At 53.3% G+C, this 25,289-nt stretch overlaps 1 protein-coding gene across 1 annotated transcript in view; it reads right to left on the bottom strand.

The window, feature by feature from the left end:
• LOC127580593 (chloride anion exchanger-like) overlaps nucleotides 1-25,289 on the bottom strand; it is a 48,817-nt gene that overhangs the window by 6,746 nt on the left and 16,782 nt on the right. Inside the window, exons 8-15 of the mRNA XM_052034179.1 lie at nucleotides 22,218-22,365; nucleotides 18,536-18,649; nucleotides 7,776-7,853; nucleotides 6,386-6,481; nucleotides 5,307-5,413; nucleotides 3,432-3,501; nucleotides 3,246-3,338; nucleotides 1,360-1,455 (exon numbers count right to left, since the gene is read on the bottom strand). Coding sequence (XP_051890139.1) covers nucleotides 1,360-1,455; nucleotides 3,246-3,338; nucleotides 3,432-3,501; nucleotides 5,307-5,413; nucleotides 6,386-6,481; nucleotides 7,776-7,853; nucleotides 18,536-18,649; nucleotides 22,218-22,365 — 802 coding nt within the window. The remainder of the gene's footprint in view (nucleotides 1-1,359; nucleotides 1,456-3,245; nucleotides 3,339-3,431; nucleotides 3,502-5,306; nucleotides 5,414-6,385; nucleotides 6,482-7,775; nucleotides 7,854-18,535; nucleotides 18,650-22,217; nucleotides 22,366-25,289) is intronic.

The raw sequence follows: 25,289 nt of genomic DNA, 5'->3' as shown, positions 1-25,289 counted from the left end.
TTAAATTACGAAATAAATAAATAGTACACAAAATAAAGGGGCAATGAGGTAGTGTTCACAGGTTCACAGACTGTTGAATACAACAGGGCAGTGTTGGTACAACTTTGGTTAGGCCACAGCTGGACTATTGCGTGCACCATTCTGGGTCACCTCACGACAGGAAGGATGTGAGGCCCACCCCTCCTCTGGGGTTATGTCCGTGCCCGTGTGTCCCTGGGGAAGGAGCGCGCGGTATCCACGGATACAGAAGGGGGTTTTCCGGGACTGGTGGGTGCCTCAGGGGCTTGAGTGTGTTCTGGATAGTGAGGTCTGTGTAATGATCTGAAACTGTGAACAGCATGTATCATGCAGTACTGTTGTATAGTACGGTTTAGGGAGTTGTGGGCGTGCTATGTTGGCGCCAGAAGTGTGGCGACACTTGCGGGCTGCCCCCCCCCCCAGAACACTCTACACAAAAGCTGTATCTCACTGTGTGTTTCGATGTACATGTGACTAATAAAGATACCTTGTCTTATCTTATATTGTATAATTGTGATCCGGTAATCACTGAATAAACCACCTTCAGGAAAAGGGGTAAAACAAAGAATGTGACTGCACAGGACAGGGTGCCGAGGGGGTTCACCAGGTTGTTGCCTGGGGTGGGGGGTGGGGCTGGAGTGTCTCAGTTATGGGGAGAGGCTGCGTCTGTGGAACGGAGGAGGCAGAGGGGGATCTGAGCAAGGTTTACGTAAATGAAGAGAACACAGACAGGGTAGAGAGTGAGAGTTTCTTTCCCCCAGGGCAGAGGCATCTACGATTGGACGGCATGGGTTTAAGGGGAGAAATGAGTGGTTTAGAGGGGTCGGAGGAAATTCTTTTCATCTAGACGGTGGTTGGAACGTGGACCACACCTCCTGAGAGAGTGGCGGAGGCAGAGGTGTTCACAACAGTTAGAACGATTGGGGATGAGCACCTGAATCACCAAGGCAGAGACGGAGTGCTGGGAAATGGGAATGGCTTAAATGGGAATGTCGGTCAGCACAGACACAGTGAGCTGAATGGCCTGGTTCTCTCTGCTGTATGGTTCTACAATTCATTTAATAAACCCAAGTTGATCGTAGTAATATTTTCCAAAGAAAATGCTAGCACAGTAGAATATCCTCACTGACGGAGGTTGAACGAAAGGTTGTACTGTGTGGGAGGGCAGAGTGAGTGTTTGAGATGCCGGTCTCAAGGTGCCCTGACGGAGCAGATCCAAACCTTTTGCGGCCATTGGCAGAACCTAAAATTACATTAAGTCTTGAACTGCAGCCGTGTCAGCTCACTGCGAGGGGGGCTAGTCCCTTGCCCTCTGCAACGACTACAGTGGGAACAACTCACTGTTGTGGCCATGAGCTCTCCTTTCTGAAGCATTTTCTTGATCTTTCGAATGGCTTTATTCCGCTTACGGAGGATCCGGAGTGGATTAAACCCAATCTGTATGGGAAGAGTTAAATCCAGACTGAGAAAGCAAATAAAGATAGATAGAACAGTCCAGCACCGGACAGGCCATTCGGCCCACAATGCTGTGCCGACCTTGATGCCGATTTATACTAAGTGTCCTCCTCCTGTGTATCATCCACATCCCTTCATATCCATGTGTCTAAAAGCCTCTGAAACCCCTCCAAACTGCCTGCTTCCATTACTACCCCGGTAACCCACTCCAGAAACCTACCACTCTCCGCATGAATAAACTTGCCCCACACATCGCCTCTAAACTTCCCCCTCTAACCTTAAAAGCATGTCCTCTGGCATTTGACGTTTCTACCCTGGGGAACAGATTGTGACTGTCTACCCTATCTATGCCTCTCATAGTTTTAAAAACCTCTATCATGTCTCCCCTCAGCCTCTGACGCTCCAGGGAGAACAACTCAAGTTTGTCCAACCTCTCCTTATAGCTCATACCCTCTACTCCAGGCAGCATCCTGGTGAACCTCTTCTGCACCCTCTGCACAGTCTCCACATCCTTCCTATAATGGGGTCACCAAAACCGCACACAATACTCCAAGTGCGGTCAGACTAAGGTTTTATACAGCTGCAGCACGACTTCCTTAAGCCTATCGATCAATGAATAACCAGCCCAACTTTTTAAAAAACACATAAATATTTTAGAATGGAAACTATAAAGAAATTTAACCAGAATATCAGAAAAATATAATTTATCAAGAAAGTTATAGCTCACACTGTATGGTAAATGAGCTTGGTTTATGTTTGAATTAGATAATAAAACTAGTTTATGTCTGAAACAATGTCATCAATTTACTGGGTTAATGCTGGACATCTCTCTGTGATCTCTGCTGCTCGTCGATCACACTCTCACCCAGACTCGTTCCTCCAGCTACCTATCATATACCCTGCTCCACCTCGCCAGGATCCACCTATCACCCGCCAGCTCTTGCTTCACCCACCCAGCCTCCCCCAGCCTTTTCATACTGGCTACCCCCCTCTTTCTTTCATGAAGGGTCTCGACCCGAGACGTCAACCGTCCATCTCCCTCCACAGATGCTGCCTGACCCGCTGAGTCCCTCCGGTACCTTATGTGTGGCATGTTGGCAACTGTTGTTGTTGCAACAAGCAGTATCTTTTCCCCGTTATTGAGCGATCCAATACCAGAGGGCGTGCACTTAAGGTGAAGGGGGGTAGGTCCAGATCAGACATGAGGGGTACGTTTTTTTTTTACTGAGAGAGTGGTGGATGCCTGGACTGCGTTGCCTGATAGGGTGGTGACGGCAAACTCATTGGAGGCTTTTAAGAGGGGCTTGGATGGGCACATGAATGAGAGGAAGATGGAGGGTTATGGGCATTCTGTAGGTAGGAGGGAATAGCTATGTCGGCACGACATTGTGGGCCGAAGGGCCTGTTCTGTTCTGTGTTCTACGTTGTGATAAATGGGCTGTGTAATGACCACAATCGAGGTGAGATTTGAGGTGGTTTTTACTGATGTCAACCTCGTAATAAATGAAGTGAACAGTCATCGTTAACTCCGTGGTGACAGTACAGGCTTGTTGCTGGAAACCAGGCCTTGGTTTGTTGATGTGATCTATAACCAGGTTAGTGCCAGAATAAACCTGCTGGTTGAGATGGATGATCCCTGGTAAGTATATGGGATATATATGTGAGCAATACTATTGGGGTTATATATATTTTGGGAACAGATTTCTTGCGGAAATTCTGCGATAAATGAGTCCGTTTAATCTTTGAAAGTTGTTTGATAAACAGCAACTTACAGCTTCTGTCAGCTTGGTCCGGAAGAAGTCAATGTTTGCAAAGAAAATGGGTGAAGGGCATCGGAAGATTTTCACTCCCTCCGGCTCATAGATCTGTGGTGAGACACAAGTGGCGGTAGTGTGCATGTAGTAGTTCATCGAAGGTTTAAATCCCAGAGTTTAATATCAGTTATTTGCTCCACTTACATTGACATGGTCCTTCCTGTTCCTGTAGAGGTCTGTCCCGTTGATGTTGGCCAATACGGAGCACTGTGGGCTGAAGGGAAAGTGCGGTCACTGGGAGGTTGGTGAGGGAGGTGGAGCCCGCCTGGGGCACTGTGTCTACGCCAACCAAACCCAGCTCATCAGGTTGAGCTCGCTGCCCTGCTGCTGGCTGTGGCCCACGTTGTGGCCCGCACTGTGCAGTGGCCCACATTGTGGCCTGAACTGTACTGTGGCCTGCACTGTGGCCCTCACTGTGGCCCACACTGTGCTGTGGCCCACACTGTGCTGTGGTCCACACTGTGTTGTGGCCCTCACTGTGGCCCGCACTGCGCTGTGGCCCTCACTGTGCTGTGACACACACTGTGGCACACACTGCACTGTGGCCCGCACTGTGGCTCACACTGTGCTGTGGCCCTCACTGTGCTGTGACACACACTGTGCTGTGGTCCACACTGTGTTGTGGCCCTCACTGTGGCCAGCACTGTGCTGTGGCCCTCACTGTGCTGTGACACATACTGTGGCCCACACTGCACTGTGGCCTGCACTGTGCTGTGGCCCGCACTGTGCTAACATGGGACCTGTCTGTCTGCGCTGACCATTTCTGCCCCTGCACCTTCCACTGTGAGATCCAGACCCCACCATCCTTAGCTCTTCTCATGCCGGTCACGCTTGACCTCAGGTCCCCCAGTTACTCCTGCTCGCCCCGCGTGGGTTTGTCAAAATTTTATGCAGCGTAGTTACAGTACAGCACAGGAACAGGCCCTTCGGCCCACCATGTCTGCACCAACCGACCACGATGCCAAATTAAACCAACCCCTTCTCCCTGTACGTGGCTAATTCCCCTCCATGGGCAGGGCTCCTGGGGCAGAGAGGTTGGAATGCACCCGTCTCGCTGAATAAAAATTTGCAAACAGAGGTGATGATCAAACAAGACCCGGCCTCCAAGCAGCAAAGTGGAAGCACGGAACGCACTTGGCTGTGAGCTGCACTGGAGTCTCCGAATGTCAGGGAGATCGGCTTCCCGTGACCAAGTCATTTCACCCGCCCGGCATCCGCGGTACTTGGGCTTTTGAAGATTTGATGGCACAATATTAAAAGAAGTTAGGACTGGTGCCAAGGTCTTTATGGAGCATTTTAAAGGGGAGAGAGTGGTAGAGAGTTTAGAACTTCCAAGGCTTTGGGCCGGGGCGGATAAAGAGAGGAAATGGGAAGAAGATGCGGAGAAATTTCTTCAGCCAGAGAGCGGTGAATCTGGCTGTGGAATCTGGTGGATGTGGAGGCCAAGTCATTGGGTGTATTTAAGGCAGAGATTGATAGGTATCTGAGTAGCCAGGGCATCAAAGGTGATGGTGAGAAGGCGGGGGGGGGGGGGTGCTAAATGGGAGAATGGATCGGCTCATGCTATAATGGCGGAGCAGACTTGATGGGCCGAATGGCCGACTTCTGCTCCCTTGTCTTGTGGTCTTATGGTTTAACTGGACCCCCTGTCGAATTGGGACAAAGTGTAGACCGTCAAACAGAGAGGGAGGAACTGCACTCGGTGAAGTCGGTGACGGGCAGGACATCTGGAACGCCGGGCAGCACATCTGCAACGTCAGGCAGCACATCTACAACGTCAGGCAGCACGAGCTGTAGCACTGAGTCTGAACACGGTGGAGGCCGGCTTCAGCGGCAGCATCGCGCCCGGTGCCGAGGTGGCCGACGTCACCAGACCTTGAACAACATCCAAAGTGTGGTCAGACGCGGTGGCTCCCACTGGCCCACAATTGTAGGGGCCGTTTCCCTAGATCCAGTCAGCGACAAGTGGCCCGAGACTCAGCCCCAGCTCTAACAGTGGATGAGCGAAAGGGTACTCACAACTGGGTTCTGAACACGATGGTCAGCAGTTCAAATCCAATGGCAGCACCAAGCCCGATGTCGAGGCCAAGCAGAACGGCGGCAATGAAGGCTATTACCCAGACCAGCTGTGAACCAAGAATATCATCAGTCGGCGGGGCAGCCAGGTGTACAACTCTCCCTGCCTCAGTGTTGACGCTGACTGCTGGGGATGTGTCCTGACCAGTAAACAAGGAGTCCATGCGATAACCGGGATGGGAATCTCGCACAGGTCTTTCCAGCCCAAAGCTGAAACACAACTACGGCAGAAACAGATGCGGATCTCCTCCATATGGGACGGGTGCTGTTGCAGGGAACATGTGGCATTTTATCTCATTGGAATCGCTGGGAGTCATGGGTACCCTGAGCTCAGGCAGGCAGCACTGAGCTCCGAGGGAGGTGTCCACGCCGCTGAGGTGGCCTAGAGACCTTCTGTGCCAGCACCCACACTAAACGCGGTCAGTGCGCCGCAGACCCCAGCACCAGGCTCAGTGTTCAGTAACAAGGACTGAGAATTATGTCCTGCTGGCCTTTTGTTTTGGAACTGTGGACAATGTAGAGGGCTGTCAAAGGATAAAACGGGATATAGATCAGTTGTAGATATGGGCAGAGAAATGGCAGATGGAGTTTAATCTGGACAAGTGTGAGGTGCTGCACTTTGGGAGGTCAAATGTAGGAGGGACGTACACAGTTAACGGCAGGACCCTTAGTGGCATTGATGTACAGAGGGATCTCGGGGTGCAGGTTCTTAGCTCCCTGAAAGTGGTAACACAAGTGGCATGCTAGGTGGGCTCCGGAAGCGCGGCGACACTCGTGGGCTGCCCCCACAACACCCTACGCAGAAGAGGCATCTCACCGTGTGTTTCAATTACATGCGACTGCTAAAGAGATCTTATCTTGTCTTATCAAATAACGGATGGTGTCCCTCAGAATGACCCAGGACAGTTTCCCCAGCCTGTTCCCATCAACACTGCTTCGAGGAGGGAGGCACTGAGCACGACTGATGCCCAGTGATGGTGAGGTGGGGGGGGAAATGGGTCATCGAAAGCCCTATCACTTACACAGTCATACTTGTCTTTCTTCCACAGAGGTCCAATCTCCCGGAACTGCATCAACATTCCCTTCAAATTAATGATGACGATGGCTCCCAGAACGGACTGCGAGGACAGCAGAAAGACGTCAGGCACTGAATCCACATGTTTGCAATGTAAGCTGTCATGTATTTTGATTTATCCTGATACGATGATAGAACATTTGCAGAGATGGGTTAATAAGTTCACTGTAAGACTGAGTGTGTACGATGAACTCCAGGGGGGTTATATCCTTGTCAGCCCGGGAGGGGACTGTAGCAAGTCTGAACGCGGAAACCGCAGAATAGTTTTGTTCTGCTCCCTCCTACTTCTCCGAGTGAAGACAAGCTCCACACGTTCACACACAAGGTGTTACATCTGTATAATGGCGGTGGGGCAGGGCGGGGCTGGGCGATTGTCCTGAGTTCTGAGTGCTGAGCTTCGGGGAAACCCTCCAAGGGGAGTGGCCCGGGGAGACTTTACTCCCAGAGGAGCAGGCGGGATTCCCGGCCCCGGGTACGTGGGAAGACTTGCAGCCGGAGAAGGTTCAGGGCAGCTTTCTCTGGGGATGCTGAAAGATAAATGTATATGGGGAGGCAGAGTGGCTCGGTGGGCAGTGCCGCTTCCTCACAGCTCCGGACACCCGGGTTCGATCCTGACCCCTGCTGCTGTCTGTGTGGAGTTTGCACGTTCTCCCCGTGATTATGCAGGTTTCCTCTGGGTGCTCCGGTTTCCTCCGGGTGCTCCGGTTTCCTCCCACAACCAAAAGACGTGTGGGTCGGTAGGTTAAGTGGCTGCTGTGAGTTGCCCAGAGTGTGTCAGTGAGCAGTAGAATCTGGGGGAAGTGGTGGGGTTGTGTGACAGAACATGCTTCAGGGAAGTAAGTGGGGCTGATAGGATTGTTCTGAGAGACGACGTAAACTTGATGAGCCGAATGACCTCTGTAGTAAGAACGACCTCAGTCAAAGGCACTTCAAAGGCTTCCAGGGCTTCTGTTGATTCTTCTCACTGGGGCCGGCCACATCGTCAATGGCCAATAAATCTAAGGAATAATCGATATAAAGCTTCTACCCTACAGTGATCAGACTATTGTACGGTTCCGTTCTACAATGAGATGGACTCTGACATCACGATCTACCTTGTTGTGACCTCGCACCTTATTGCACTGCACTTTCTCTGTAGCTGTGACACTTTACTCTGTACTGTTATTGTTTTTACCTGTACTACATCAATGCACTCTGTACTAACTCAATGTAACTACACTGTGTAATGAATTGACCTGTACGATCGGTTTGCAAGACAAGTTTTTCACTGGACCTCAGTACAAGTGACAATAATAAACCGATACCAATATGGGTGAAACAGTGATGTGTGTCCTCACCTTGGGGAGAGGGGCCAGCAGGAATCCAATGGCCAGAGTTACAATCATCACGATCACAGCCGAGAGCAGACCAGCAACCTGCATCAAAACAAGTGCATTGTCAACTTTAAAAAAAAATCGGTAACCTTCTCTCTCGTTACGGCTTCATTCCCAGGGCCAAAGTTAACCCAACTGCGGGTAATCACTGGGCACACTCTTTAACCAAGCAGAAGAGATCCGGGTGCTGCACTCCGGTGGCTGGGCGTTGAGAAACAGAGGGCAGAGTCTCTGCTGGCTGGATCCTCTGTTACTTCTGGACAGCCGTGGGTATAATTAACCTGGGCCTGGCTGTTTATCCACTCACAACGATCCGGAATCTCTTACCACTTCCCCTTTAGCTGCGTTTATCCTGTCTGACATTCCTTTGACCACTGCATCCACAGAATTCATTCAGAACCTCTCCCCACCCTCCACACCCGTTACCCAGCCCCCTCTCTCACTCATTACCCTCCCGCTTCTCGTCACCAAAGCTGGTCCCTGTTCCGGCTCCAGGGATGTAACCGTGGGAGACCTCAACCACCCAATCATCTTTCAGTTTTCTTTGATTCACCACTCACCCCCCGCCCCTCACTTCTTCACCCCTGCCCCTCATTTCCTCACCCCCACCCCTCACTTCCTCACCCCCTCGCCCTTCACTTCCTCACCCTCTCGCCCCTCACCCCCCACCCCTCTGCCCCTCTCTTCCTCACCCCTGCCCCTCACCCTTCACTCCCACCCCTCACTTCATCAGCCCTCCGTCCCTCACTTCCTCACCCCCACCCCCGTCCCCCACTTCCACCCCCTCACCCCTGCCCCTCAGTTCCTCACCCCCCCGCCCCTCACTTCCTCACCCCCCATTTACTTTCGCTGCTACACAGCTCCGGGTTTCTGCTGGGCCCAGTCGGACGTGCTCTTCTCTCCCTCCCCCAGGGGCTCTGCGTGTGTCAGTCCCACCGTTCACTCCGTGGGCCACATTCGCCCTGAACCCCTTCAATCTCTTTAAATGCCCCCCACTGCTGGGAGACTGAGCTCCCTTCAAGCGACTGGTTCCAGTTCACTGTTACTCAATCACTTCTCGGACCAGAGCGATCCGCCTCACCTCGCCCTGGCACCTTAACCTCCCATTCACTTCTGCCTGACAAGATAATTCTGAATAATGCATTGAGATAATTCGTTATGATAATTCCCACTGAGGTTCTCTCCCACAGACACTCCTTGCACCTGCCCGGCCTCATTTCAGAAAATTAAATCCCAAATTGGGTCTCCCCTCTGGATTTGTGCTGATTACAGGTTGTCCCGTAGCCAGACTGGGAATCCTGTGCCCTCTGCAGCCTTTACGCGGACTGCACCCCGGTTAATGTTGGGTGGTTGATGTCTCCACCATTGCTGGGACGGGAAGTGGAAGGTCTGGGCTGGTGAGGGAGGAGGGAGGGAGGGAGGAGGAGAAGGGAGGAGGAGGAGGGAGAAGGGAGGGAGGAGGAAGGAGGAGGAGGGAGGGAGGAGGAGGGAGGAGGGAGGAGGAGGGAGGGAGGAGGAGGGGGAGGGAGGGAGGAGGAGAAGGGAGGAGGAGGGAGGAGGAGGAGGGAGGAGGAGGGAGAAGGGAGGGAGGAGGAAGGAGGAGGAGGAGGGAGGAGGAGGGGGAGGGAGGAGGAAGGAGGAGGAGGGAGGGAGGAGGGAGGAGGAGGAGGAAGGAAGGAGGAGGGGGAGGGAGGAGGAGGGGAGGGAGGAGGAGGGAGGAGGAGGAGGGGGAGGGAGGAGGAGGGAGGGAGGAGGAGGGGGAGGGAGGGAGGGAGGAGGGAGAAGGGAGGGAGGAGGAAGGAGGAGGAAGGAGGGAGGAGGAGGGAGGGAGGAGGAGGGGGAGGGAGGAAGGAGGGAGGAGGAGGAGGGAGGGAGGAGGAGGGAGGAGAGAGGAGGAGGAGGAGGGAGGAGGAGGAGTAGGGAGGAGGAGGGGGAGGGAGGGAGGGAGGGAGGAGGAGGGAGGGGGAGGGAGGAGGGAGAGGGGGAGGAGGTAGGGGGAGGGAGAGGGGGAGGAGTGAGGGAGGGAGGTAGAAGAGGAGGGAGGAGGAGGGGGAGGGAGGAGGGAGGGAGGAGGAGGGGGAGGAGGCGGGGGGGGGGGTGGGTGTGTGTGTGGCTGGGCGGGTGTTCACATGTCTGGCAGACAGATCCACACACACACACACAGCACCGTGGGAAGCGACTGCTGCGGTAACATTCCCGGCTCATGATCTCATCCCCGGCGGAGCTCCAGCCCTGCTCCGACTCCTCAGCAGGACCGGCCCGCGGGGTAAGCAGGCGGCAAAAGCCGGCGCCCGGGCACCTCTGGAAGGCTCGGCCCTCGGCGGCACCGCTGCCGGTGCCGGGACGGCCCACGGTGGCGGCGGTGAAATACTTTCTGTAGGAGCCGCGGGGGATTCGTCTGTCGCGCCACCAGGTACAAGCGAAGGCTCTGTGGAGGTCCCCTGGGGAATCCTGTGGGCTACCATCTTCTCCAAATTGACTCGTTATTTCTATCTTAAAATGTGTTCGTTTGAATAAATTACTTAAATTAACCCCCAGGTATGAAGGAGCTCTTCTGGCAAATCCCTTTCAAGCGATCCCCTTAGTACTGTGAATTATTTTCCCTCCAGTGCTTGTTTATTTTCTCTTTGAAAGCCTTGCATAACTTGGTTTCCACTACCCCTGCACCCAATGGATTCCAGATCATCACCAATTTGTACGCTTAGAATAAATTTATCCTTGCAACCTCCCTTTATCTTTTGTCCATCACCTTATGTTGGTAGATCCTGGCTCTTCAACCACTTGCAAACATTCTGCCTGCACAATCTAAAGCCACAGGGGTCTTGTACACCTTTATCAAATATACTCCCGGTTTTCAGCAGTTCAGTCCTGATGCAGGGGTCTCGACCCGAAATGTCAACCATCCCTGTGCCCCCACAGCCGCTGCCCGACCGGCTGAGCTGCTTTGTTGGTCGCTCCCTCTCGGCTTTCTTTGCTCAGAGGGGAGCAGGCGGAGTTTCTGCAGTCTGGCTTGCAGCTGACATTCCTCAGCTCTGGGACGGTTCCCGAGGAGTGGAGGCACAAGGGCCCACAGGGGCAGAGATCTGGAGCAACGCACGAACTGATGTCGTCCACAGTGGCCGTCCCGTCGCAGGACATTTCGGCTGCCCTCCCCATTCCCACACCGACATGTCTGTCCTCGGCCTCACCCACTGCCAGGGTGAGGCTGAACCCAAGTCGGAGGAACAGCCCCTCATCTTCCCCCTGGGCCGTCTACAACCCCACGGCACGGACACGGAACTTTCCAACTTCAGGTAACTCTCTCTCCTCCTGATCTACACACACACACACACACACACACACACACACACACACACACACACACACACACACACACACACACACACATACACACACACACACACAGAGTCACACACACACAGAGTCACACACACACACACAGTCACACACACACACACAGAGTCACACACAGAGTCACACACACACTCACACACACACAGAGTCACACACACACACACACACACACACACACAGAGTCACACACACACACTCACTCACACACACACAGTCACACACACAGTCACACACACACAGAGTCACACACACACACACACTCACACACACACACACACACACACAGACACACACACACAGTCACACACACACTCACACACACACACTCACACACACACACTCACACACACAGTCACACACACACACTCACTCACACATACACACAGAGTCACACACACACACTCACACACACTCACACACACACAGAGTCTCACACACACACACACACAGTCTCACACACACACTCACACACACACACACAGAGTCACACACACAGTCACACACACACTCACTCACACACACATAGAGTCACACACACACACACACACAGTCTCACACACACACACAGAGTCTCACACACACACACTCACACACACACAGTCACACACAGAGTCACACACACACACAGAGTCACACACACAGAGTCACACACACACTCACACACACACACACACACATAGAGTCACACACACACACACACACACAGTCTCACACACACACACAGAGTCTCACACACACACACTCACACACACACAGTCACACACAGAGTCACACACACACACAGAGTCACACACACAGAGTCACACACACACACACACTCACACACACACAGAGTCTCACACACACACACACAGTCTCACACACACACACACACACACACACAGAATCACACACACACACACACACACACACACACACACACACAGAGTCACACACACACACAAACACTTTTACCAAACCCCCTGCCACCCCTCAGTTTCTCTCCCCTCCCCCACCTGGGCAGGCACTGCAGTGTAGTGGTTAGCGTAACACTATTACAGCACCAGCGACCCGAGTTCAATTCCCGCTACTCTCTGTAAGGAGTTTGTACGTTATCCCCGTGTGTCTGCGTGGGTTTCCTCCGGGTGCTCCGGTTTCCTCCCATATTCCGAAGATGTATGCGTTAGGAAGTTGTGGGCGTGCTATTTTGGCGCCAGAAGCGTGGCGACACTTGCGGGCTGCCCCCAGAACACTCTACACAAAAGATGCATCTCACTGTGTGTTTCCATGTACACGTGACTAATAAAGAAAGATTTCTTTCTTTATTATGTCATCCACCCCAGGCCCTCAGTCCCCTCCCCTCCCCCACTATTCCTAGTGTGGGGACCAGAATCAAGTACAAGTGCTCCAGTTATAACCCACCAGTCTCTTTGACGGGTCCAGCCTGATTTTCTAACCTCGTTCCTCTGCTTGGGAAGCCCAGCATCCTACAGATCTTACGGACCACTCTCCTCGTTTTGGTTACAGAGCTGCAGGGCCGACATTGACCCTCAGTGACCTTCGACGAGGAGCTTTGCGGAACATCCACTGCATTCCCAACAAAAACCTTTGCCCCTCCTTCATTGTAAAATCCCATTGTAAAATCACCGGTGTGATTTGCCGGGTGACACATCCCCGCTTGCCCGCCTGAATAAACTTAAACCCCTTCAAGTTAACTCTTCCTGTGACAACGACTCAGAATCCGAACCCGCTGCGGACGTTAACCTGCTCCCCCCCCACGTCCTCCAATAGTGGCCCCCAGATACCACTCGCCAATCCTCTGGCCCCATCTGTATTTCTGGGGGAGATTGGCAAACACGTCCGCGGTCCCCGCCCCACTTCCCCTAACGAGCCGGGATGCAGGTCTTCTGGACCAGGCACTCCCAACCGCTGCGGCGCCTCCCGCCACTCAGTTCCCTCACCCTGCTACTGACGATAGTTCTGCCCACATCCTTCCTCGCTGCAGGCAGCACTGGGTTACGACAGGGTTCCCTTCCTGAGAATGGTTCGCTGGTCGGAAACGAACGACAACGGTGTGTGCGGGGGGGGGGGGGTGGTGGTCACAGAATCAGCGGTGACAGGGGGCAGCGAGCCGGGCAGGGAGAGCGGACGCCAGCCAGCCTCACTCACTGAGTGCTCGGTGCTCCCGGCCCGGCTCAGCTCCGCCCCATCCAGCCCCTCGGTGGGGGCGGGGTGTCGGGAGAAGTCAGATGGAACTGCCCTGTTCCCACCCAGAGTGGAAAAGCATAATCTCTCCCCTCTGACCTTAAACCTGCTCTTGATTCCCCAAACTCTGGGAAAAAGATTGTGCATTCACTCTATCTACGCCCCTCATGATTTTATGCACCTCTGTAAGATCGCCCCTCATTCTCCCACACTCCAATGAAAAAAGTCCCAACCTGCTCAACCTCTCTCCGTAACTCAGTCCCTCGAGTCCCAGCAACATCCTCGTAAATCTCCTCTGCACTCTTTCCAGCTCAATGGCATCTGTCCTATATCAGGGTGACCAGAACTGAGCACAATATTCCATATGGAGCCTCACCAACGTTCTGTCCAACTGCAACGTAACATCCCAACTTCTGTACTCACTGGCCCGACTGATGAAGGCCAGCGTGCCAGAAACCTTCTTCACCACCCTGTCTACCTGTGACTCCACTTTCAGGAAACCATGTACCTGTACTTCTAGGTTCCTCTGTTCTACAACACTCCCCAGGGCCCTGCCGTTCACTGTGAAAGTCCGACCCTCATTTGTATTCCCAACACCTCACACTTATCCGAATTAAACTCCATTTGCCATTCCTCGGCCCACTTTCCCAGCTGATCAAGATCCCTCTGTAAACCCCGATAACCATCCTCACTGTCGACGACACCACCTATTTAGTGTCACCTGCAAACTTACTGACCCTGCCCTGTACATTCTCGTCCAAATCATTGATACAGATGACAAACAACAATGGGCCCAGCACCGGGCCCTGGGGAACACCACTAGTCACAGGCCTCCAGTCCGAGAAACAACCTTCCACCATCGTCCTCTGCCTCCTGCCATCGAGCCAATTGTGTATCCAATTAACCAGCTCTCCCTGGATCCCATGCGATCTAACCTTCCAGAGCAGCCCATCATGTGGAACCTTATCAAAGGCCTCACTGAAGTCCATATAGACAACATCTACTACCCTGCCCTTATCGACCTTCTTGGTTACTTCTCCAAAAAAACTCAATCAAATTCATGAGACATGATCTTGCACACACAAAGCCGTGCTGACTCTCCCTAATCAACCCATGTCTTTCCAGATGCTTGTATATCCTATCCCTCAGAATCCCCTCCAGTAACTTACCTCCCACAGGTGTGAGCCTTACTGGTCTATAGTCCCCAGGATTTTCTTTGCAGCCCTTCTTAAATAAAGGCACAACATTAGCCTCTGGCACTTCACCTGTCACTAACGATGATGAGTATATCTCAGTCAGGGCTCCCACAATTTCTTCTCTAGCTTCCCACAGTGTTCTTGGATGTACCTGGTCAGGTCCTGGAGATTCATCTCCCCTCATGTGTTTTAAGACCTCCAGCACCTCCTCTGATGTAATGTGGACTGTCCTTAAGACATCCCCATTAACTATCTCAGGGTCCGAAGTCTTCATGTCTTTCTCCACAGCAAAAACAGAGGAGAAATGCTCATAGAGGACCTCGCCCATCTCCTGCAGCTCCACACAAAGATGTCCATCTTGATTTTGAGGATCCCTATTCTCTCCCTAATTTTTCCTTAATATAAAATCTCTTTGGTTTCTCCTTAATCTTCTCTGTCAAAGTTATCTCATGCCCCCTTTTTGCCCTTCTGATTTCCTTCTTGAGTACACTCCTGCAACCTCTATACTCCTCCAGGGATTCCCTTGATCCCAGCTGCCTGTACCTGACCCATACTGCCTCCTTTTTCCTGACCGGAGCCTCAATATCCCTCCTCACCCAGGGTTCCCTACCCCTGTCAGCCTTGCCCTTCACTCTAACAGGAACAGGCAGACCTTGAACTCTCGATATCTCACTTTTAAAAGCCTCCCACTTGCCAGACGTCCCTTTGCCCGCAAACAGCCTGCTCCAATCAACTTTTGCAAGTTCCTGTCTAATACCGTAAAAGTTTGCTTTGCCCCAATTTAGAACTTTAGCTTGTGGCCCAGATCTGTCCCTTTCCATAACTAATTTAAAACTAATAGAACTGTGGTCGCTGGTCCCAAAGTGCTCCCCCACTGACACCTCAGTCACTTGTCCTGCCCCATTTCCCAAGAGTAGGTCAAGCTTTGCTCTCTCCCTGGTAGGGCCTTCAATATATTGCTTGAGGAAACTTTCCTGAACATACTTAACAAATGCCACCGCATCTAACCCCTTAGCACTATGGCAGTCCCAATCTACATGAGGAAAGTTAAATTCTCCTACCATGACAACCCTATTATTCATGCAACTTTCTCCAACCTCCCTGCATATTCTCATTGACTATTAGGGGGCCTGCAGTACAATCCCAACAAGGTGACCAGCCCCTGCTTATTTCTCAGCTCCACCCATAAAGCCTCACCGGACGATCCCTCAGTAACTTTATCTCGGACTACAGCCGTGCTATTGGTCCCCCTCCAGTTCAGGTACAACCCCTCCCTCTTGTACAGGTCACCTCTGCCCCAGAAGAGATCCCGATGATCCACAATTCTGAACCCCTGCCCCCCTGCACCAACTCTTCAGCCATGCATTCGTCTGCAATATCCTCCTGTTCTTCCCCTCACTGGCACAGAGAGTAACGCAGGGATCACTACCCTCGAGGTCCTGCTTTTTAACCTCTTTTGTAACTCCCTACGTTCACTCCCCAGGACCACATCCCTTTCTCCACCCATGTCACTTGTTTCAACGTGCACCACGACCTCCGGCTGCTCACCCTCCCCCCTTGAGAATGTCCTGCAGCCACTCTGAGGCATCCTCTACCCTGGCACCCGGGAGGGAACACACCATCCTGGAGTCACTTTTGCGGCCACAGAATCTCCTGCCTTGCCCCTTAGCGACTGAGTCTCCTATCACCATAGTCCTGTCAGCCTTCACCCGTCCCTGCTGAGCCTCAGAGCAAGTCCTGGTGCCACAGACCTGGCTGCTGCTTTCTCCTGAATGGTCATCCCGCCCAACAGTATCTAAAACAGTCTACTTGTTTTCTAGGGGAATGGCCACAGGGGATCCCTGCACTGTCTGCCTACCCCTGCACAGTCAGTCCGAGGCTGCAGCTGGACACACTTCCCACAGGTGAAGTCCTCACGGACACTGGACGTCTCCCTGAGCTCCCACATCCTGCAGGAGGAGCAGGTCACTGCCCGATCTGACATCCTGATGCACTGAAGACCAAAGTTGAAAGACCTCACCTGTGCTTACCTCGACCCTTACCTCTGCTCAGCCTCTTCACCGAAGCCTCACAGCCAAAGCCTCAGCACTTTGACCTCAAACTCTTGAGAGCTGGATGTGTCTATCTAAAAGCCTCTTAAACTCCACCAAGCTGCAGGCTTCTACTACTACCCCTGGTAACCCATTCCAGGCACCTACCACTCTCTCCGTGAAAAAACTTGCTCCCTCTAACCTTAAAAACACGTCCTCTGGTGTTTGACGTTTCTACCCTGGGCAACAGATTCTGTCTACCCTATCTATGCCTCTCATAGTTTGAAAAACCTCTTATCATGTCTCCCCTCAGCCTCTGACGCTCCAGGGAGAACAACCCAAGTTTGTCCAACCTCCTCCTTATAGCTCATACCCTCTAATCCAGGCAGCGTCCTGGTAAACCTCCTCTGCACCCTCTCCGCAGCCTCCACATCCTTCCTATAATGGGGCCACCAGAACTGCACACAATACTCCCAAGTGTGGTCTGACTAAAGTTTTATACAGCTGCAGCATGACTTCCTTACTCTTGTACTCAATGCCCCTACCAATGAAGGCAAGTATTCCATACGCTGCTTTTACCACCTTATTGTATAAATGGTGAGAGGCCAAAAGGTGTTGGTATCCAATGGCACCGGGTTGCCCAGGGACAACTGGGGCGTCCAGCGGGAGTGGAGTTGTCCAGTGGGACTGGCATCTTCAGGGAGAACTGGGGGTGTCCAGTGGGACTGGGGTTGTCCAGTGGGACTGGGGTGTCCAGTGGGACTGGCATCTTCAGGGAGAACTGGGGGTGTCCAGTGGGACTGGGGTTGCCCAGTGGGACTGGGGTTGTCCAGTGGGACTGGCATCTTCAGGGAGAACTGGGGGTGTCCAGTGGGACTGGGGTTGTCCAGTGGGACTGGGGTGTCCAGTGGGACTGGCATCTTCAGGGAGAACTGGGGGTGTCCAGTGGGACTGGGGTTGCCCAGTGGGACTGGGGTTGTCCAGTGGGACTGGCATCTTCAGGGAGAACTGGGGGTGTCCAGTGGGACTGGGGTTGTCCAGTGGGACTGGGGTGTCCTTGTACACAAATGACTGGAAGCGGACGTGCGCTACAACGTGCAGACACACAAGCGTTAGGAAGGCAAAGTGCGCACGGTCCTTTATTGCAGGATATGGAGCCTGGTGCGAGCACATCTGGAATATTGTGGACAGATGTGGTCTTCCTGCCCCTGTGGTGGAGGGAGTGCAGCGAGGATTCACCAGACTGAGCTTTTGGTCACACCAGGAGAACTGAAGCAGGCTCGAGCTGTATCCTTGAGTTTAGAAGAACAAGAAGTGATCTTCCTGAAAGGCAAAACGTTGTGGTGGGGTGGGATCAGGCTGAGGTGGACTGATGCCTTTCCCTGTGGATACCAGGTGCCACAGTCGCAACATTACTTCAGCTGCCATAGAATTACCATAGAACAGTACAGCACAATACAGGCCCTTCGGCCCACCATGTTGTGCTGACCTTTAAACCTCGCCTAAGACTATCTACCCCCTTCCTCCCACATACCCCCCTATTTTAAATTCTTGAATCTCTTGAATTTGACCAATGTACCTTCCTCCACCACCGCCCCAGGCAGCGCATTCCACGCCCCAACCACTCTCTGGTTAAAAAACCTCCCTCTGATATCTCCCTTGAACTTCCCACCCATTACTTTAAAGCCAGGCCCTCTTGTATTGAGCATTGGTGCCCTGGGAAAGAGGCGCTGGCTGTCCACTCTATCTATTCCTCTTAATATGTCGTACACCTCTATCATGTCTCCCCTCACCCTCCTTCTCTGCAGATGGGGAAACTTTGGGATCCGCAACCCGAGTCCCCTCGTGAGTTCAGGACAGTGGTCGATAGATATTCAGGTGTTGTGGGAACCAAGGGTTAGTGCAGGACAGGGGCGCTGAGCCAAGTTAGAGTGAGTGCGGAAACAGGTGAGGACTGTACCTGTGTTTTTCCTCCGGTGCTCTCCTGAATGGCGGTCCTGGAGAGAGCAGTGCTTGCTGCAAATCCACGGAACGCACCGCAGAACATGTTGCTGATTCCGAGTGCGACCAGCTCCTGCCGAGGGAAGAATGGGTTTCATCTGTTACCTCTGCCGGATCCACACGGACGTCGCAGGCTCCGGCTCCTGGTGAGGCTCAGCCCCAGCTCAGCCCAGAACCCCAACAACCCCAAACCTCGTAAACACCCCTCCCGCACCCATCGATGCTGCAATTCCCCCATAAGCACACCGCACACCCTTGTAAACTGACCACACACAGAAATGGGAAATGTGGGGACTTCCCAAGGAATTGTATTTGTGATCTTCTCAATGGACCAGGAGTGGACCAGGAGTGGACCAGGACTGACAGTGGACCAGGAGTGGACCAGGAGTGGACCAGGAGTGGACCAGGACTGACAGTGGACCAGGAGTGGACCAGGAGTGACGGAGTGGACCTGGAGTGGACTGGGAGTGGACCAGGACTAATGAAGTGGATAAGAAGAGAGGCTGAGAAATCAGAGTGTGGCTGTGGCTTTGCACGACTAACAAGATGCTGGAGGAACTCAGCAGGTCACCTCCCCTCTATCTTCCAGTCCTGATGAAGGGTCTCAACCCAAACCGCCGAATGTCCATTTCCCTCCACAGACGCTGCCTGACCCGCTGTGTTCCTGCATCTCTTTTGTGTGTCCCTCCAGATTCCAGCACCTGTAGTCTCCGGTGCCTCCGTGCTTTAGCACCGTGGACCCTGGAGTGATGGGTGGAGTGGTTTCAGAGCTGAGGGGTTTTGCCTACAGACTAGACTGGAGGAGCCGCCCCTCTCCGGTTCAAGTGCAACCCCTCTCTCTTGTCTTTCTTTATTTCTTTTATTCACTGAAGTAAAAGCAGAGGGAGGGACTTCAGCCCGCAGGTTGTAATCTCCGCGTCAGTTCCATGTGCCCTGCATCATCAGTCAGGGCACTGAGTACAGGAGCTGGGACATTACGTTGCAGTTGTGTAAGCCGTTGGTGAGGCCGCACTTGGAGCACTGTGCACAGTTTTGGTCGCCCTGTTTTAGGAAGGATGTGGTTAGACTGGAAAGCCTGCAAAAAAAGATTTACGAGGACGTTGCCAGGACTGGAGGGCCTGAGTTACAGGGGAGAGGTCGGCCAGGCTGGGTCTTTATTCGTTGGAACGTAGGAGAATGAGGGGCGACCTTATAGAAGTTTATAAAATCATGAGGGGCAGAGATAAGGTGGACGGTAACAGTCTTTCCCCCAGGGTAGGGGAGTCCAAAACTAGGGGGCATAGGTTCAGGGTGAGAGGGGAAAGGTTTAAAAGGGACCTGAGGGGCAAGTTTTTCACGCAGAGGGTGGTGAGTCCTTGGAACGGGCTGCCAGAGGAAGTGGTTGAGGCAGGGACAATATTCTCTGAGGCTCAGAGGGGAAGGGTGCAGTCAGACAGGGCGATAGTGATAGGAGACTCCATAGTGAGAAGATTCTGTGGCTACGAAAGAGACACTAGGATGGTGTGTTGCCTCCCGGGTGCCAGGGTCAAGGATATCTCTGAGCGGCTGCAGAACGTTCTCCTGCGGGAGGGTGAACAGCCAGAGGTCATTGTACACGTTGGTACAAACAACATAGGTGGAACGAGGGATGAGATCCTGCAGTGTGAGTAAGGTCAGAAACAGGAGAGGTCAGGTGAATGTGTGGCTGAGGAGGTGCTGCAGGGGGCAGGGATTCAGGTTCTTGGACCATTGGATCTCTTCTGGGGTAGAGGCGACCTGTACAAGAGGAACGGGTTGCACCTGAACCAGAGAGGGACCAATATCCTTGCAAGGGAAATTTGCCGGTGCTGCACGGGAGGGTTTAAACCAGATTGGCAGGGGGGTGGGACTCTGAGCAGGAGCAAGTCAGCAGTAGTCAGCGAGAGTAAGTTTAGTGGTCAGGATAGCCGGGGCATAGTAAAGGCAGGGGAAGGAATACCCAGTTAAACTGCATTTATTTCAATGCGTGAGGTTTAACAGGTGGGGCAGACAAACTCAGAGCGTGGATTGGCTCTGGGGACTGAGATGTTATCGCCATAACAGAAACATCACTGAGGGAAGGGCAGGACTGGCAGCTCAACATTCCAGGATACAGGTGCTACAGGTGTGACACAGGTACAGGTAAGCGAGGAGGGGGTGTTGCCTTTCTGATAAGGGAGGACGTAACAACAGTGCTTAGAGACGACATTCTTGGGGGATCGTCCAGTGAAGCCATGTGAGTAGAACTTAGAAACAAGAAGGGGAGGGTTACTCTAGTGGGGCTGTGTTATAGACCCCCCCAATAGTCAGCAGGAACTTAAGGAGCAGACGTGTATTGAATTTGTTGTAAGAATAACAGGGTTGAATTAGTGGGAGATTTTAATTTCCCTGGTATTGACTGGGCCACCCAGAGTGTTAAGGGGCTAGATGGGGTGGAATTTGTGAAATGTGTCCAGGAAAGTTTCCCGATTCAATATATAGAGGACCCTACTTGGGAGGGTGCAATACTGGATCTTCTCTTGGAGAACGAGGTAGGGCAGGTAACTGAGGTGGCAGTCAGGGAGCACTTTGGCTCCGGCGACCATAATTCTGTTAGTCTGAAGATAGTGATGGAAGAGGCCCACAGGTGAGGGTCCTAAACGAGCAGGGCTAATCTGGGGGGAAATTAGGCAGGATCTAGCAGAGGTCGATTGGGTGAGCCTGTGTGAAGGGAAAGGAACGAATGGTAAGTGGGAGGCTTTTCAGAGCGTGATATCTAGAGTCCAGGAGCAGCATGTTCCTGTTAGGGTAAACCTGGCAAGTTTAGGGAATCCTGGCTGATGAGAGATATTGAGGCCCTGGTCAGGAAAAAGAAGGAAGCTTACGGTGGGTTTAGGAGGTTGGGGATGAGTGAACCCATCGATAACTATAAAAAGACTAAGAATACTCTTAAGAGGGAAATTGGGAGGGCAAAGGGAGGATGGATGGATCCGCAGATAACGCAGTACCGGTGTCGTTGATAATGAGGAGGGTAATCAGGCTGAGAATGGTGTTGGACAGCTGGGAGGTTGGGCAGAGCAATAGCGGATGGAACGTAGATCAATACAGATTTTGTATTTTGGGGGAGCTAATCAAGGTGGTGGGATCACTACCGATGGGACGATGGTCGGCATGGACAGAGTGGGCCGAAGGGCCTGCTTCGGTGCTGTTTGACCCTGTGACCCGCACACAATCGCACCACCCACCCCGCTGCTTACACCCGGCAACCACCGCAGACGCGCAGGCAGTCATCCGTCGCAGTGGGAGACGTCGCCTGCTGTCCCGTGAATCCTGACCTCCCCTTGTGACCCACGCCCCTCACGCTCCACACGTCACACACTCCACTCCCTCCTCCCCTCCTCCCCCTCCCTCGCCAACACCGCCCCCTCCCCATTCCCCTCCACCACCTCTCCTCCTCCCCACCACCCTACCCCTCTCTCGGTCCTCCGCTTCCCCGCTGCAGCTCCCTCCTCCTCCCCTGTCTCTCCCTCCCTCACCTCCCTCCATTTTCCCTGTTCTTCCGCACCCCCCCCGCACCACTCTCCCAGTGCCCACCGAATGGCCTCCCTCACCCCCCCCCCCCCCCCAAACCAGGTCGTGCGTCTGTCACTCCTCCCATTACTCACCTGGTTCCCGTCGATGACGTAATCATGTTTAATGGAGTAAACCTTGGCCACTGAGAACGCAACAGCAAAACCAACGATGGCGACTGAGAAGGCGTCTCCAAAGCTCTGCTGTAGGACGGCAGTGTTGGGCGGGAGGGGTGTCTGGTAGCTGAAACACACCGTTCACCATTACTCCCACTCCCGTCCCTCGTCCGGTACCTGGTACATTCTCCGCTTTCTACCCAACGTCCCCTTCACGACTGACTGCCGCGGACGAGCTCGTGAGGAACGGTTACAACCGGAATCCGGAAAACGTCGCCACTTGTGAGGACTTTGCTTTTGCCCAGTGTGAAAATGGCTGGACGCCCAGTTCGGGAACGTCCGCCTCATCACCAAGTCAAGCAACGTGAAAGCGGTTAGGGGAAGGTTAATAGATGCAGGTGGAGAGCTGTATCCCACACTGAGCCAAGTGTCACAGAGTCACGCAGTAGGGAGGCAGGCCCTTCGGCCCAACTCGTCCGTGCCGACCAGGGTGCCCACCTGAGCTCGTCCCCTTTGGCTGCGTTTAGCACAAATCCCTCTGAACCTTTCTCATCCGTGGACCTGTCCAAATGCCTTTTAAATGTTGGAAATGTACCTGCCTCAGCCACTTCATCAGGAACACTAACTGGGATGTTGGGAATCAAATCATTGATCACACAGCATGGAAACAGGCTGTTCGGCCAACGGAGTTTGTGCTGACCACGGACCACCTGCCATGTGGGTGGGCGGACTGGGGGGGCAGATGGCCCTGTGTGACTCTGGCCCTGACCCAGTCCCATTTTATTCTCCCCACATTCCCATCAACTCCAACCCCCGCCCCCTTCAGATTCCCCCACTCACCCTCACGCTCGGAACAGTCAACCTACCGACCCGCGTGCCCTTGGGACATGGGAAGAAACCGGAGCACCTGGAGGAAACCCTCGTGGCCGCGGGGAGAACGTGCAATCTCCTCACCGACAGCGCCCGAGGCCGGGATCGAACCCGGGCCCTCTGGAGACGTGAGGCAGCGGCTCTGCCCGTTGCTCCAACCCTGCCGCCCACCTTGTGTAAGGGCTATCTGTGGGATCACTCGCGTCCAGCGGGGAGTGGGACGGGAGCTCAGTTCAACGTCCCATCCAGGAGATGGCACGTCCAGCAATGCAGAGGTCCCAGCACAGACCGCGGCAGCACAGTGAGCTCTCAGCCCACATGTGGGACTCCCCAGCAGCGGCTGCTTCCTGCAAAGACTGCCCTCTGCTTTCGGAGGGTGAGGGGCATCAAATGAATGAGGCCTCCCTCCTAATGAACACATTGGGTGTGGGGGAGAGAGAGAGAGAGAGTTTAGCACAAACCCCTCTGAACCTTTCTCATCTGTGGACCTGTCCAAGTGCCTTTTAAATGTTGTAAACATACCTGCCTCAGCCACTTCCCCTGGCAGCTCGTTCCATACACCCACCGCCCACAGTGTGAAGAAGTTGCCCCTCGGGTCCCCTTTAAACCTTTCCCCTCTCACCTCAACCCTCTGCCCCCTAGTTTTAGACTCCCCTACCCTGGGGAAAAGACTTGTGACCGTCCACCTTATCTCTGCCCCTCATGATTTTTATAAGGTCACCCCTCAGTCTCCTTCACTTCAGGGAGAACAGCCCCAGCCCATCCAGTCTCTCCTCATAACTCAAGCCCTCCAGTCCTGACAACTACTTCTGAATCCTGGATCCCATGTCTCCTCACCTTCTGAACTAGTCTACCAGGCGGGACCTTGTCAAAGACCTTGCTAAAGTCTATGAAGACAACGTCTACCATCCTGCCCTCATCAGTTCTCTTGATCAGCACTTCAATAAACTCAATCAGCTTCACGAGACATCATTTCCCACGTACAACGCCACGCTGACGATCCCTAATCACTCCTTGCCTTTCCAAATGCAAACAAATCCCGTCTCTCAGGATCCCCTCCAGTAACATTCCCACCTCTGATGTGAGGCTCACCGGCTCGTCCTTGCACAACGTCAGCCACCCTCCAGGTTTCCGAGTCCTCGTCCGGAACTGAGGAAGGTACAAAAATCTCTGCCAGGGCCCCAGCAATTTCTTCCTAGGTTTCCCACAAAGTCCTGGGATCCACTTGGTCAGACCTTGGGGATTTATCCATCTTTATCCACTTTCACACTGCCAACACCTCCTCTTTTCTAATGTGGATATGTTTCAGGACATCACTGTTCTCTTCCCTGAACTCCCGAGCTTCTGTGACCTTCTCCACAGTAAGTATAGACAAGAAATATTCACTTAAGATCTCCCGTGGCCCCACACATAGACGACCACACTGATCCTTAAGGACACCTACTCTCTTCCCAGTTACCTTTTAGCTCTTAATACACTTATGGATCTTCTTAGGATTCTCTTTTACTTTGTCTGTCCATTTTGCCCTCCCGATTTCCCTCTTGTGCCCTCCTATGTTGCTTGCAGTCCTCAGGGGACTTGCCTGATCCCAGTTGCCTGTAACTGACCCATGCTGCCTCCATTTTCCTGACCAGAGCCTCCACATCCCTCATTGTCGAGGATTCCCTACCCCTGCCGGCCTTGCCCTTCACTCCAGCAGGAACATGCTGCCCCCGAACTCTCCCTGCCTCACATTTAAAAGCCTCCCACTTGCCGGACACCCCTTCACCTGCCAGCAGCCGCAAGTTTGCCTACTGCCATCATCATTGGCCTTACCCCAGTTCAGGACGTTCACCCGTAGACCGGTCCTATCTTGAAACGAGTAGAGTTATGGGCACTGGTCCCAAAGTGCTCCCCCATTGACACCTCAGTGTTGTCCCCCCTTCCCCTCCCGTTCCCCAACAGGAGGTCGAGTGTAGCAACCCCCCCCCCCCAATAGGGCCATCTACATATTGTTTGAGAAAACACTCCTGGGCACATAAACAAATTCCGCCCCATCTGATCCCTCAGCACTCAGGCTGTCCCAGTTGACATTAGGGAAGTTAAAATCCCCTACTATTGCAACCCTACAGCTACCTGCAGTTTAATAGAACATCAGTTCTATTTTAGTACAGCACAGGAACAGGCCCTTCGGCCCACCAT

Source organism: Pristis pectinata, chromosome 19, assembly GCF_009764475.1.
Source record: "Pristis pectinata isolate sPriPec2 chromosome 19, sPriPec2.1.pri, whole genome shotgun sequence".
Taxonomy (NCBI): Eukaryota; Metazoa; Chordata; class Chondrichthyes; order Rhinopristiformes; family Pristidae; genus Pristis; species Pristis pectinata.
Note: the sequence above shows the minus strand (reverse complement) of the source record. Positions and strands in the feature narration are given on the sequence as shown.